Source organism: Lepisosteus oculatus, chromosome 25 (genome assembly GCF_040954835.1).
Source record: "Lepisosteus oculatus isolate fLepOcu1 chromosome 25, fLepOcu1.hap2, whole genome shotgun sequence".
NCBI classification, from domain to species: Eukaryota; Metazoa; Chordata; class Actinopteri; order Semionotiformes; family Lepisosteidae; genus Lepisosteus; species Lepisosteus oculatus.
Genome location: NC_090720.1, coordinates 10,004,330 through 10,019,802, shown reverse-complemented (window position 1 = coordinate 10,019,802; position 15,473 = coordinate 10,004,330). Strand labels below are relative to the sequence as shown.

The 15,473-nt window shown below is 45.1% G+C and overlaps 1 protein-coding gene across 1 annotated transcript; it reads left to right on the top strand.

Moving 5' to 3' along the window:
- The first annotated feature begins 937 nt into the window (after positions 1-937).
- Positions 938-12,987, top strand: sdf4 (stromal cell derived factor 4). The gene is made up of 7 exons (XM_069183780.1): positions 938-1,207; positions 1,761-2,126; positions 4,361-4,497; positions 5,884-5,997; positions 7,143-7,301; positions 7,863-8,038; positions 11,178-12,987. Exons 2-7 carry the CDS (start codon positions 1,831-1,833, stop codon positions 11,352-11,354), a joined length of 1,059 nt encoding a protein of 352 aa, XP_069039881.1. The 5' UTR covers positions 938-1,207; positions 1,761-1,830; the 3' UTR covers positions 11,355-12,987.
- The last annotated feature ends 2,486 nt before the right edge of the window (positions 12,988-15,473 follow it).

Here is a 15,473-nt window from a genome sequence, read left to right as displayed (position 1 = left end):
GTGTCATGCTTAACAGTATTAAAATCAGCACTGAGGCCAAGCAGAATAAGGATATAGACAGAGAACTGTAATCAGAAGCCATAAAAAGATTGTTAGTGTTAATAAGTGCAGTTTCTGTACTGTGTTATTGTCTAAAAAACTAGGATTGTTATGGTTGCTTTCAAGGATGTGGGAGAAAAAGCTGGAACTAGGGTGAAGAAGCTGGAAGACTCTATTGCATCCCTGTATTCAAGTGCTCCATCCACGACTTACGATATACAGTCAAGCCTGGAAGATGCCACCTGCTTTCTAGTCTTGTGAGAGACTGAGAGAGCAGAGTGAGCACAGGAGGTGGTGTGAGTTTTAAGAGGAGCTAAAGAGTGGTGAAAAGAGAGCTATGAAATGCTTGTCCCTTCTCTTCCAGTGTGTCAGAGTTTTACAGAAGCAAGACGATGAGGACAGAGCCAAATCAGCAAACCCAGTCTGGTCAGCTGATCGCCGGTTGCAGAAACATACAGAACGTGAGACAGTGGATCCCTGATCGAAAAGAGAATGGCTAGGAGATCAGAAAGGCCTAGTTCCAGATAGGATAAGTGGGAAACAAAGGTGTCATTTGCAATAACTAAGTCCAAGTTGTGACATGTTTAGAAATAAAGTGTTACTTTTTTGGTATTTTTCTTCAAAGGATTACTTTTCTCCTGTCATGCTATTTCATGTTCATATATGTCTGTAAATACTACTGATTGATTTTTATAGAAAGGTAACGCAGGAAAGCTACACAGATTTTATTTGATGAAAGCCCCAACTCCCATTAATTAAAGTGATGCCCTAGCCTAGACCGAAAAACCACATCTCTCCGCCAGAGGGCGCAGGACATTTGCTCGGCTGCAATTTTCCTCCGGCTGCAGGCCAGTCACCTGGGATTGGAGAGGCTTGTTGGCGTTGGCGTGGGTTTGTGTTGTAGGTTACGGGGGCTGGGCCTTCGTCTAGGAAGTGGGAGCGAGCTCGATATTTCCTGAGCGTCTGTGCCATAAATCTGGAAGCTCTTGCGGATCTGGTTTGAATTGAGAGGGGAGGTACGGCAGTGGGATATTTATAGAAATAGCCACGTGTACAGGAACTAGGACGACATAAAACAGGGAGCAGCAGAGATACAGACTGATTTGCCGTTTCTACGTCCGTTTCAGTGGGACTTCACCTGGGTATACAGGAAAAGGGGTGTCAGGAGGTAGGTTATTCATCCTTGTTAATATTTTAAAATGAGTTTTCGCATTTGATTTAGTACTGTATGAACGCGGCGGTTCTTTAAGTTTAATTTCACGCTTGAAAAAGGGATGCACCTGAAGCGTTTCGGTATCCCTTTGGATTGAAAATAAAAAAAAAACGCGATCTTGAAATGCAAGCAACTGTTACTCGAAAGTTTAACCCGTGTTTCGCAAGACGTATGCAAAACGGTCCTCGCCAGATCTTCATCGGTCGTATTTCCGATAGCGAGATGCAAGCGGTCGATAGCGACGCCGAGATCGGACTTTCACTTTCCACGTCAGCTTTTGCCGGAAAATGTGAAAACGGCGGCTGCTGAGATCAGATTAAGGATTGGGGAATCTGGCTGACGAAACGGTCAACGGCCCAACAGAGAGATTTGTTGGGTAATATCCAGTTGTTACCCCCTTAGTATCATTACGAAAGAGAACCTGTATCTTGCATCGTGTTTCGTCATCACACAGTGGGTTAGAGTTGGTGCCCTCCTTAATGCAGGTTTCTTAATGTCCTGTTCCCAGCAATTTGTTTCTCTGCCGGATTTGTGGGACTGGGGAGACCTGTAGACGAGGCCACTCAGCGACAGTGGGGATGGCTCTCTGCTGGCCTGCGGGCTCTGTGCACCTGTTTGTCTTCACGGTGTCCCTCCTGACGGGGGCTCACGCCCGGCCGGCCAACATGTCCGCGCTCAAGGACAAGTCGCCGAGCAGCAAGGAGGACAACGAGATCCTGCCGCCGGACCACCTGAACGGGGTGAAGATGGAGATGGACGGGCACCTCAACAAGGACTTCCACCAGGAGGTCTTCCTGGGCAAGGAGATGGAGGAGTTCGAGGAGGACTCCGAGCCCAGGAAAAACCGCAGGAAGCTGATCGAGATCTTCAGCAAGTATGAGCTGGTTTGATGATGGTTTCAAGAGAACAGTTCAGGATAGTTCACAGTCCTCTTTGGTGGTTTTCCTTCCAGCCGAGTGCTTCATTAGGTCTTAATGGGACCCTTTAATTGCATTGCTTGTACAGCTTGTTTCATCTCCTTGAAAGGTAGATGAGATGCAGGTTAGCTTTTCTCCGTGCATAGTGCTGGATTTGATCATTCCCCTCTGTCTGGAGTATAGTCTCGCACCAGTCCGGAGCCTAAGTCACTGAGCCTTCCTGTGGTGTGCAGGTGGGTTTCTGACCTGCCTCAGCACATTGTAACTTAGCACCCATTAGGATCAATTTAGAGCAACAGTGTGCTTAATTTGAAGACCTTTCTTGGAGGGCTTCTCCTAAAGCAGGTGATGTCCTAAGCCAAGGACTGAGCGAGCAGCCCTTTTTAATAACAGCTCGTTTGGAATGAAAACCGGAAGAGTCAGTGGTCCCAGGGCCCTGTTCTTAGAAACCGGTTCTGATCCACATAAGGTGAAGCTCATTGTCCCCTCTTGGGTGCTCTTTACTCATTTGGGTTTGTATTGCACAACAGAGTAGTGGTTCTGCTTCCAGCTCTGGAGGGTGTCAGCTGGATCATACTCCCCTCCATCAAAGCCCTTTTATTAGTGCCATTGTATTAAAAAAACCAGCAACAGTAATATTAAAGAGCAAGGCAGATATAAAAAGAGTTACGATCAGTAAAACCCCAATTACAGCTGAGTGGCAGTGCAGGAGTTTTAATACGATATAAAACAGTATTACATTTACAGTTACTAGGGTGCAGTGCCAGTTTCTGAGTGCAAGCCCAGGAAGGTGAGTCTCAGAGTTGGCACAGCTGAGGAGGGGGACAGGAGGCCAAGAGGGGTCGTGGGGAGACGGGAGGGACTGGGAGCTGTCTGTGGGACAACTGAAGGATGGGGGGCATCTCTGGAGCAGCAGGGCCACAGGACAGGAGCAGCAGTGAGCAGAAGTCCTGTTTGGAGAAGCTTAGGAGGGTCTCAGTCATTAGGGTAGTCAGGACTTTGATCCGTCTTCTCAGACTGTTGTAGGTCCAGAATGGCAGAGTGGCGCAGCAGTTAGCTTTGCTGCCTCGCAGTGCTGGGGTCCTGGGGTGCTGTCTGTGTGGAGTTTGTATGCTCTCCACTGGTTCTCATGGGGTTTTCTTTGGATGCTCCGGTTTCCTCCCACAGTCCAAAGACATACTGGAAGGTGAATTGGCTTCTGGTGTGAGAGGGTGAGCATCTGTGTCCGTCTGCCCCGAGATGAGTTGGTATGTTGTCCAGGATGTACCTTGTCTTGTGCCTGTTGCTTGCTAGGATAGGTTCCAGCTCCCCCGCAATCCTGATATTGCGGTTAGAAAATGGGTGGATGTTTTTCTTTTTAGTTCCTTTATAAAGGTATGGACTCTGAGGCCAAAAGCCAATCATTGACTTTGCAAGTCAGTTCTCTGCTGTCATCATTATTATTGCACGGATGGAAAATGTTAACAAAAACATGAATTTGTTGATAAACCGCATTTAAATTTCACAGGCGATGACTCCTCTGGCTTTTTATGCATTAACTGGCTTGCTTTTGATTAGGTCAGTTATAAACCAGGTCTATGCAGTTGTGTGTTTTACTAGAAATCTTCTCTATGGGTGTAGTGTTAAGAGGACCTGGTGGCTGTATGAACGTGGTTACAAAGAGGCTGTTTGGTCGTTAGTAGCTAACTGATCTGAGAATCTCATCCAGCCATTTCTTGAAAAAAGACAGTGTTTCTCCCAATCCAGAGTCACAGGGGAGCCAGAGCCTATCCTGGCCAGCAACGGGCGCAAGGCAGGGTACACCCTGGACAGGACGCCAGTCCAACACGGGACACACACAGACAGAGAGACACACTCCCACCAGGGCCAATTTTCCCAAAAGCCAAATAGCCTGCCAGCATGTCTTTGGACTGTGGCACAAAACCAGGGCATCCGGAGGAAACCCACACGAGCAAGGGGAGAACATACAGACTCCACACAGACGGCACCCATGTCTGAAATAGACGCCAGGGCCCCAGCGCTGCCTCAACACTGCGCCGCCCTTTTATTTTTCATTTTGACCTCCGTGGATGACAACATGGTTCCCACTGTTGTGTAGCAGCCTTGTTCATATATGTTGCCAGACAAAATACGTTTTCCCCCCCCCGCCTTCCACTCCAGTGGCTGACGAGGTAGCGTGTCGCCCTCACAGGGTGGATATCAACAGAGATAAGAGCGTCAGCGCCAAGGAGATGCAGCGCTGGATCATGGAGAAGACGGAGGAACACTTCCAGCAGGCCGTGAAAGAAAACAAGCTGAGCTTTCGAGCCGTTGACCCCGATGGCGATGGTAGGAGACTGTACCCTCAAATTACACCGTTTCCCTAAAACCGAAGTCGAAGGCATTCGTGTTACGGATGTTTTACAAGACAGTGTCAGGTTGGCCTTAAATACACTGATGCAGCTGATCAAACAAGTCCTCTGTATTCTGTATTTGAAAGGGTCCCTAGGCAACCATTTTCTGTGATGCGCCGTAGCTGTGGTCTGGAGTGGATTGTTTGTGTTCCAGATTGCTTTGACGGTGTGCTGTGTCTCTTCCATCTTCAGATTCAGCCTCTTTACAGCCACTTATATAGCTCTTTTCTGGACACTCCACTCAAAGCGCTTTACAGGTAATGGGGATCCCCTCCACTACCACCAGTGTGTAGCCCCACCAGCCATAGTGGGGAGGAGAGGAGAGGGATGAAGCCAGTTCAGAGATGGGGATTATTAGGAGGCCATGATTGGTAAGGGCCAATGGGAAATTTGGCCAGGACGCCGGGGTTACACCCCTACTCTTTTCGAGAAACACCCTGGGATTTTAATGACCACAGAGAGTCAGGACCTCGGTTTTACGTCTCATCCAAAGGATGGCGCCTTTTTACAGTATAGTGTCCCCATCACTATTCTGGGGCATTAGGACCCACATAGACCACGGGGTGAGCGCCCCCTGGTGGTCCCACTAACACCTCTTCCAGCAGCAACCTTAGTTTTTCCCAGGAGGTCTCCCATCCAGGTACTGACCAGGCTCACACTTGCTGAGCTTCAGTGGGCTGCCAGTTGTGAGTTGCAGGGTGATATGGCTGTTTAGCTGAAATGCTCAAACTGAACCATGCTATAGCCATTATCATGTTCTTCAGTCATATAGATTTATGTTATGATCTCACCAATTGTTTTGCGTTGTTTAATACTGTTGAGAGAAAACTGTCTACTACCTGTTTTTTTTTGTTTTGTTTCCCGTGGGTAGGTTTTTCTGAATTCATTTACAATTTTTAAATCTGTAAATGGCTTTTTGGCTTTTATTCACACTAGTCAAGTTTATTTTCCCAAAACTGGCCCTTGCGCTAGTAGTCTGTGAGGTTGTTCTCGGAATGAAAGCGGGACAGGAGCTGTCATTCTGTCACATTATGGTTAACATCAGTCCCTGTCAGGGCAGTGGCAGTATTCCTCAGTGCCTGTCCTGAAGCAGTTCCATCAGTAAATATTGGGCCAATACAGATTGTTTGCCTGTTTTCTGGGATTCGTGTTATAAGATTACATGAGATTACTGCTTCAATATCCCGCAAAGCCTAATGTCTAGATTCCATCCAGCCCTGGAGTCCTGGGGCTTAATACTTCAGTGACACGAGCGATGCCATAGAATTTCTCATCAGTATGAAGAAAGGCTTTCCTTTTTTCTGTTTCTTGGCCTGAGTAGGACACGTCACCTGGGATGAATACCGGATTAAGTTTCTGGCAAGTAAAGGCTTCAACGAGAAGGAAGTTGCGGAAAGAATTAAGAATAACGAGGAGCTGAAAGTGGACGAAGAAAGTAAGTTGAGTGGTGTTTCATCTCGACCTCACTGTGTTACTGGAATGACTAGACGTGCTTTCGGCATCAAACACTGAAGAGTGAATTCTGACAAGACCGCTGTATAATTGTTTGATTGTTTTAGCATGTTAAAGTACCCATTCCCACATTGTGGATCTTTCTTGTGAAATGAAAATGAATACTTTTGTCATGCATTATTCTAGTGGGAGAGGAATGATTGTGTTTAACTACACATGGACTCGAAGGATGGTTTCTGAAAATGTACACAATACACAATGAAAATACACAGTGAGAGGAGACAGTAGATGTGGGTACTGAATACAGTAGGAGCAAAGGGTTATATAACAGAACCAATTAATATAAAGACCATTCTAAAGTATTCAGTATTAAAAAAATACCTAATAATAACACTGAGATCTTTATTTCATACCTACTTTTACCCACAATTAAAGCCAGTGGTGTGACAGGAAGTATTTGACAGATATTAACTGAGTGTTTCCTGCGGATGACCAAAAATCCCAAGCGTTTTCCAACCACAATGCTTTCTGTTTTGTGAAATTGCACAAAGAACAAGGAATTGCACAAAAAATGCTTCAGTGGAAGCCTACCCCACTGTGTACCTTAGACTGTGTGACTTTATGGATTCTGTCTTCTGAGCTCTGCCACGCGCATTTGAGTCAGAGACAATCAGCAGTGATATAGCATGATATAACGCATGAGGATTTGATGAAAATGCAGTTGCACACACCACTCTGCTACCACTGCTCAGGAGATCCAATCACCATCAGGACTGCAGGCATCTTTCCTCGAGACTAGAGCTGAGTGTTGCTAGCCTCAGCTCCTTGGAGAAATGCTAATTACAGGCACTTAAGATGCCCCATAGTTTTGATGGAGGTATTTCTCTTAACACCTGTGGGCCACATCGCTCAACAGGAACCAGATTCTTGAGATTGATTGCTGTGGCTTGATAACTAGAACCGAAATGCACAAGACCAAAGCAGGTGACGGAACAGCTCCTCCAGGTGTGGTGGTGTGGTGGTGTGCTAGTGTTTTTCTTCCCTTCAGTTTGGGCCGGTACAGGTTGTGTACGGGCGGCAGGGGAGGTGCTTTCGCGTAACGCCCTGTTTGTTGCCCCGCGTTTGCAGCCCAGGAGGTCCTGGATAACCTGAAGGACCGCTGGTTCCAGGCCGACGGCCCCCCGGCAGACCAGCTCCTCAACGAGGAGGAGTTCCTCTCCTTCCTGCACCCCGAGCACAGCCGCGGCATGCTCAAGTTCATGGTCAAGGAGATCGTCCGCGATCTGGGTGCGTGCCCGCCCCTGTCCGTGTTTCCCCTCCAGGGCCCCCCCCCCCCACATTCTGAACCCCTCCGAGTGCCGTTCCCACTCCCTGCAGCTCTTCCCAGCTCTCCCATGGTGCTGCATTGTCTCCTGCTTCACAGCAGGGGAAGATGCTTTAGAGCTGTAAGTTCAGCTGCTGAACTGCTGATCCCCAAGACGAGCAGGGCCCTTAGGTTGTGCTACGCTTGAATGGATAGAATATGTACAGCATGATATACTTTACATAAGTGGACTGCAGTCTGCAATCAAAATGGTTGAATTTTGCCATTTTAAAACATTAAAAGCATAAAATGAGCACACCTTAAAGTATAGTATTAGGTATTACCCTTAGTGCCTTGTGTGTAAGAGCTACCAAATAGGAACTGGGTGTTGCCAAGTGCTCATAAATTAAATGTCTTGTATTTCAGTTGCTGCTAATAATAATAATCCCTATCCCCTAAATCTGAGGGGTGTACCGCTACAGTTAGGATTTAGACCGAGTGCAGCACGGTCCCCAGAGGACTGAATGAAGATGTTTGTGCTGCAGATCAAGACGGAGACAAAAAGCTGACCCTCTCCGAGTTCATCTCGCTGCCCATGGGCACCGTGGAGAACCAGCAGGCCCAGGACATCGATGACGACTGGGTGCGAGAAAGGAAGAAGGAGTTCCAGGAAGTCATCGACGCCAACCGTGATGGCATCGTCACGATGGAGGAGCTGGAGGTGGGCTCTTCTCTTACGCCTGCTTCCTCCTGGGAGGCATTTATCCAGTTCAGTCCTTCGTTGCCAAGGCAGCAGAGGTGGATGGAATTCGCTACAGGGCAGCCAAGATAAGAAAAACACAGCGATAACAAAAAAAATTATGTATTACACTTACACAAAAACACACATTACACTGAACTTACACAAAGACAGGACAGTAGAGTCCCGATTATCTGACCTAAACTGGACCGATAGTATGTCAGATAATTCTAAAATGTCCTAATGCCCCAGTGTAGTGACGGGGGCACTATACTGTAAAAAGGTGCCATCCCTCAGATGAGACGTAAAACTGAGGTCCTGACTCTCTGTGGTCAATAAAATTCCCAGGGTGTTTCTCAAAAAAGAGTTGGGGTGTAACCCCGGTGTCCTGGCCACATTTTCCATTGGCCCTTACCAGTCATGGCCTCATCCAGGTAGTGTCCAGAAAAGCCCTATATACAGTGCCTTGCGAAAGTATTCGGCCCCCTTGAACTTTTCAACCTTTTGCCACATTTCAGGCATCAAACATAAAGATATAAATTTTTTATTTTATGTGAAGAATCACCAACAAGTGGGACACAATTGTGAAGTGGAACGAAATCTATTGGATTTTTGAAACTTTTTTAACTAATAAAAAAATGAAAAGTGGGGCGTGCAAAATTATTCGGCCCCTTTACTTTCAGTGCAGCAAACTCACTCCAGAAGTTCAGCGAGGATCTCTGAATGATCCAATGTTGTCCTAAATGACTGATGGTGATAAATAGAATCCACCTGTGTGTAATCAAGTCTCTGTATAAATGCACCTGCTCTGTGATAGTCTCAAGGTTCTGTTGAAAGCGCAGAGAGCATCATGAAGACCAAGGAACACACCAGGCAGATCCGTAATACTGTTGTGGAGAAGTTTAAAGCCGGATTTGGATACAAAAAGATTTCCCAAGCTTCAAACATCCCAAGGAGCACTGTGCAAGCGATCATCTTGAAATGGAAGGAGTATCAGACCACTGCAAATCTACCAAGACCTGGCCGTCCCTCTAAACTTTCAGCTCAGACAAGGAGAAGACTGATCAGAGATGCAGCCAAGAGGCCCATGATCACTCTGGATGAACTGCAGAGAACTACAGCTGAGGTGGGAGAGTCTGTCCATAGGACAACAATCAGTCTTACACTGCACAAATCTGGCCTTTATGGAAGAGTGGCAAGAAGAAAGCCATTTCTCAAAGATATCCATAAAAAGTCTCGTCTAAAGTTTGCCACAAGCCACCTGGGAGACACCCCAAACATGTGGAAGAAGGTGCTCTGGTCAGATGAAACCAAAATCGAACTTTTTGGCCACAATGCAAAACGATATGTTTGGCGTAAAAGCAACACAGCTCATCACCCTCAACACACCATCCCCACTGTCAAACATGGTGGTGGCAGCATCATGGTTTGGGCCTGCTTTTCTTCAGCAGGGACAGGGAAGATGGTTAAAATTGAGGGGAAGATGGATGCAGCCAAATACAGGACCATTCTGGATGAAAACCTGTTGGAGTCTGCAAAAGACCTGAAACTGGGACGGAGATTTATCTTCCAACAAGACAATGATCCCAAACATACAGCAAAATCTACAAAGGAATGGTTCACAAATAAACGTATCCAGGTGTTTGAATGCCCAAGTCAAAGTCCAGACCTGAATCCAATCGAGAATCTGTGGAAAGAGCTGAAAACTGCTGTTCACAAACGCTCTCCATCCAACCTCACTGAGCTCAAGCTGTTTTGCAAGGAAGAATGGGCAAGAATTTCAGTCTCTCGATGTGCAAAACTGATAGAGACATACCCCAAGCGACTTGCAGCTGTAATCGCAGCAAAAGGTGGCTCTACAAAGTATTAACGCAAGGGGGCCGAATAATTTTGCACGCCCCACTTTTCATTTTTTTATTAGTTAAAAAAGTTTCAAAAATCCAATAGATTTCGTTCCACTTCACAATTGTGTCCCACTTGTTGGTGATTCTTCACATAAAATAAAAAAATTATATCTTTATGTTTGAAGCCTGAAATGGGGCAAAAGGTTGAAAAGTTCAAGGGGGCCGAATACTTTCGCAAGGCACTGTAAGTGTAAACAATTATTGTTACAATATTATGCATTTGCACTCATACAGCATATAGCATGTTGATTGGTTATGTCGGATAATCGAGACTGTACTGTACTTAGTATTCAGTCAATGCAATGTCCAAGATCTACTGTCCATATTGAGGTACTAAATGCCCCATAGATAGGTGCAACTTCGGAACTGAACGGTTCTGCATCTGATGCTTTGAAACTTCGTCCCTGAAGGGAGACATTTAAGAAAAGGAGCTGGCAGGCTGGGAGGGGTTTTTCCTAGCTTTCCATTTGATGCGCCTGTCGCAAGAGAGGGAAGATCGCGTCCGATGATCTTGGGTGCTGCTCGAACGGCTCTTTCCTCTCTTGCGCGGTTGTGTTGCTGTACCACACGGTTATTGAGAAGGGGAGCACGTTCTCAATCACAGTTCTATAGATGCGAGTCATTGCTTCCTGCTTGAACTCCCAGCTTTCTCCAGTGTCGCAGGCAGTACAGCCTCGGATTTAAAAACATTTCAGAAAACAGTCAGCAGGTTAGCAGATCATACGAGATATGATCATTCCAAGTGAAGATTCCTTTTGCAAAGCAGCTGAAGCGTGTGTAGATCTCATGCATATTAAATAAATCTCCACAATGAATGTAGACTTGGCATGCCCTGAAGAAGGCGTGATTTTGTTTTCTTGCAAGAGCATGCAGCTTGTAAAACCTAGAGTGGGTTGCACAGAGCGACAGCTTGTCCCTCATGCCTCTTGCTCGTCATCCTCTTAAAGCAAGATGTCCTTCCGCCCTTGTGAAAGAAATTGAGAGATCAGCTCTATAAATCAGATTCATTTTCGGTAGCAGGCACGTGCCGGAACCTGATGGTGCCTTTGGGGTATATTTAAAATAGGTAAAAAAACTAGGTAGGGAACACTCCCAACCCCCAGACGTACCCTGTCAGCTGCTTCTGGTGTTTGAGTTTGATGGCGGAGTGGAGAACGTGCCCCCCCCGCCCTCCCCAGGAATCAGCTCTGTATGACAGCTGGCTCTCTGGTTTCTAGGAGTACATGGACCCCATGAACGAGTACAACGCCCTGAATGAGGCCAAGCAGATGATCGCAGTGGCGGACGAGAACCAGAACCGCAACCTGGAACTGGAGGAGATCCTCAAGTACAGCGAGTACTTCACTGGGAGCAAGCTGATGGACTACGCCCGCAACGTGCACGAGGAGTTCTGAGGCACCTCCCTCTCCCTCCCCTCCCCCTTCCACCCCCACCCCCACCCCCCACCGCGTTCCCAGCAAAGTATGTCGACTTTTCACGGCGAGTCGATCCCACACTCTCGGAGCAACAGCATGTGCCTCGTGCATCGGACTGCCTCTTGTCCTCGTGCGCTTCATCCTGGTGCCGGATCGCTCGGATCTGATCTGGAATGATTTGCGGTGACCTCGCTTTGCGTTTCCTCAGGCCCTGATGATGTACTTCCCCTCTGCGGTACATCTGTAGCTGGGATGGGCAGCCCCAGCCCAGAAAGCCCAGAGTCCTGCATGATTTAAAGGTACTTTTCAATTAGCAGCTTAAGATCTAAAACATGGCTGATTGGCTTCTTATCTGATTGATTACTTCAATTAAGTAAGAAGGGGAATGAAAACCAGAGAGACTACAGCCCTAAAAGACTGGGATTTGCCTAACTCTGGTGCAGGAGAGTGAAAGCAGTATGATTGTTCTACTAAAATCGAGTTCTTAAGTAGGTGTGCAATCAGACAACAGACAGGAAAGTCACTGTTGACCGTGCGTTTTTCTGGATTTCTTGCTCGTTTCCATTCCTTAAGATGAATTCAGTGCATTACAGAAGCTGGACGGCCTACTTTATTGTGTGGTTGTGATAACATCCGTTCAAGCTGATATGAGAGCAATCTTCAGAGCCCACCTTATTGTCGAGGGCCTGTGCATTTGTACAAGTCCATCCTCATTAGTGAATAAATAACAGTCCGATTTCCTTTTTCACTGTTGCTAACATTGCAGTGCCCTTTCATAAAATGGATTACCACTAAATAAAAACTTTGGTTTTATTCCTCTTAGAGGTATGGCTAGGAGCTAAAGGAAACCAAATGATAGATTCCTATAGCATGCTTAAAACTCCAGGCTAAATACTGGTATGTTTCAACAACAGCTAAGGGGTTCATCTTGCAGCTTTTGTAGTATTTGAAAACTGTCGTTTAAAATTGTTCTCTTGGTATGACAGATTGTTTCTCAGAGCTTCAAAAATGATCTGTGGATTTCCTGTGTTTTGTCATCTAATCTGTAAAGCATTTTACAAGAGACCTTCGACACTTTCTGACAAGAGTCAGTGTTGTCTCATGCCTTATGACAGCTAATCAGAATCCAGGTCTGGCTTCTCTGTAACACTTGATGTATGTATCCTTGCATTAATATGAACCTTTAAGAATTGCTTTAAGAAACTTTTTTTAGTGCACCTTAACAACTGAGCTCTGTCCTTTTTGTACAGATACATGGGTAGCTTTTCTTGAGATTCAGTAGAAACCAGGAACTGTGCAAGTTCATACAAATCTACATGCTTTAATTTGGGGTTTAAAGTTCAGAGCTTTAAAACACACACAGACAGTGCTTAAAGTTGTAAAAAGTTAAGTTAAAATGTCCCGACAGAAAAAAAAGGAAAATAGTTTGTCCATATATTTTGCCTACCATAATTTTCAATTTTACATTCATGCTAGGTTTTCTTCTCTGGTTTTGAACTTCATGATATATTTGTTCTGTGCCATTAACAGACTGTGTTTTTGTGGAGTGGCAAAAGATCTACATAATGATGATGATGATGATTCAAAATAATAAAAGTCTGTGTAAATATCAGCAACAGTGACAAGTTGCAGAACCTTTTTTGTCCAGCATCACATATCTTTCAGGTTGAGTCCCAACAATTATGCTAATATATTCTGTACCACGTTACCAGACAGAAAGGTCCTTGAACTTTGCTGAAGCACAATGAAAGCATGAGTCTGTTTTTACATAATTGTTTTTCACTGGGCATGCACGTAATGTCAACCAAGCAGGGAGCAGATATGTGTGAGCAAATAATGCTAGGTGCTCAGTGTTTGGTATTTAATTGTGTAAAAATTGCCCAGATCCAAAGATATGCCCATGCTAAATTTGGTGTTTTAACATTTGCCTGGTTGTTATCAATAGAACTGAAGGTAGCTTGTGTTTGAGAATGGGATGTTCTCCTTAAATCAGTAGAGAAACCAGAAAGCCAACCCTGAAGGATACTTTATTCTGGAAGGCAGGGGGTCACCACATAGGCCCGGGAATGTCAGGTTCACCTGAAGGTACTCCCTGTGCTACATCTGCATGCTTCTTTCTAGAGAATATGCACCCCCTGAGACGATAATGTTCAGGGATCATACCGACAGCTAAGAAGAGAGCCATCTTCTGTCGGCCAGAAAACATCTGAAGCAGCAGCAGAATGAGTGCTGAAGTGTTTTATTCACCAGTGAAAGCTGTTCGCCGCTTCAAAGCAAGAGCTTTTTTGTGCACATTTGTGGGTCACCTTGATGGTCACAAGTCCCTGAGCCAACATTCCTTCTGGTCCTGTGAGCCTGGAACTCTGGTTCCGGAAGTGTCGATTTTTGAAGTCCCAGTGCTGGCGTTACAATGGCATGAAATCAGGAAAACAACCTTGGGCGAGGTCTTGCTGTGAGAATCTTTTTTTTAGGATCTATTCCAATGGCCATCGGTGCTGACCATACCGATGCTATCGACAGGAGGCCACCAGGATCAGACCAACTTTACCACTTCACAGGAACTACGTTGAAACACCCCCCAGCATTCAGGTAGGTCATACCTGAGGCAAACTTATTTTTATGATGTGACAGGTTGTTCAAAGAGTAGTTGTGTTAATACGGTAGGGACTTAACTTTCCTGAGAGTTTGTTGCAGAGAACTGTTGCAAAATGCTAAATTCACATACACTGTATCACAAAGTACAGCGATATACAGTACTGTCGGACTGCATACTACAGGACATGGTGTGTATGATTAAGGGACATACAGTAACTCACTCTCCCATATTTGATACTTACCGAAGATGCATTGGGAGGTTAATTGGCATCTGGGGACCATCGGCCCTCAGAGGTGGGTGTGGGCATGTCTGTGTCTGCCCTGCAACCCTGGATTGAAAGGAGCTGGATGGAAGCTTCTACCCAATCAAGAGAATTGGCTAGGATATGGACAGATAACAGTTTTTCTGTTTTGTGTTTCTGTAGTGTTTGATTTCATATTTGGTGTCCTGGCAATTTCCTCCTCACTGAAACTCTGTTTTAGCGAGTACAGTGCCTTCTCTGTCAAATGAAAACATGCCACCTGATGACCTTTTCCTCAGGGACAGGAACCTGTGGCTTTAATGCTGGTCACTGGGCTGGCCTCAGAGTTGAAAGACTGCTTCTTGTCCTTCCAGCGGAATGTGGGAACGCGCAGGCGTAGGGAATCCTGGCAAACAGTTACATGAGTGAATGATGTAACTTGAACTTTGATTGCAACGTCCTTCTGGGCAAAGTAAAGGTCCAAAAAATCAGGGAAAATCTGGAATAGGACAGCAGTGTGTACTGTAAGTGTCCCGAGTATTTCATTGAAGTTGTAGTAGCAATTGACTTCACCAAAACATCAGAAACTTTAAATTGTAATGTAAATGTAAATTAAAAAAAACATGAGACAGCTGTTCAGTTGTCACACTTTATTCACTGATAAGGAAGATTTCTTAAGACGGAAAATTCTTAGTACTGTTCAAGAAATGGTATAGCTTTGATACTCTAGAGATTATGCAGGCCTTATTTTTATTCAACTAAAAAATAGTGTTAATGCAGAACCTGTTTTTTCCAACTGGAGGTAAACTACAAAATTAGAACTTCAGATTCAGGTTATCTTTAAAAAGTATGTCCAGATACAAGTTTTTTTATTTTATTTTGCCCAAATGAATTTCAATTAACTCCCCCTAGTAATTAAATGCTGTTTGTATGTTACTCTCAAAGACTATTTGTATCATTTTTTATTAAAAAGGGCAGCACAGTTAAATACGTGCATTGTAGCAAAGGTCGAAATAGCCTTTTTAATTCTTCATTTTAAATGAACTCTGTAATACAACTAAATAAAACCACAGGGCAATAAGATCAATTCAAAACTAAGAATAGTATGACCTCCTCTTAAAACTGATATTCAGGGAAAAATCATTAAACTATTTTGGCAGAAAACATTGTTATATATGCATCCAGTGAGTACTTCCATAGTGTGATGGTTCCTTTCAGATTTTAAAAAAGGAATGTCTTAATACATGAAATTGACAGTTAG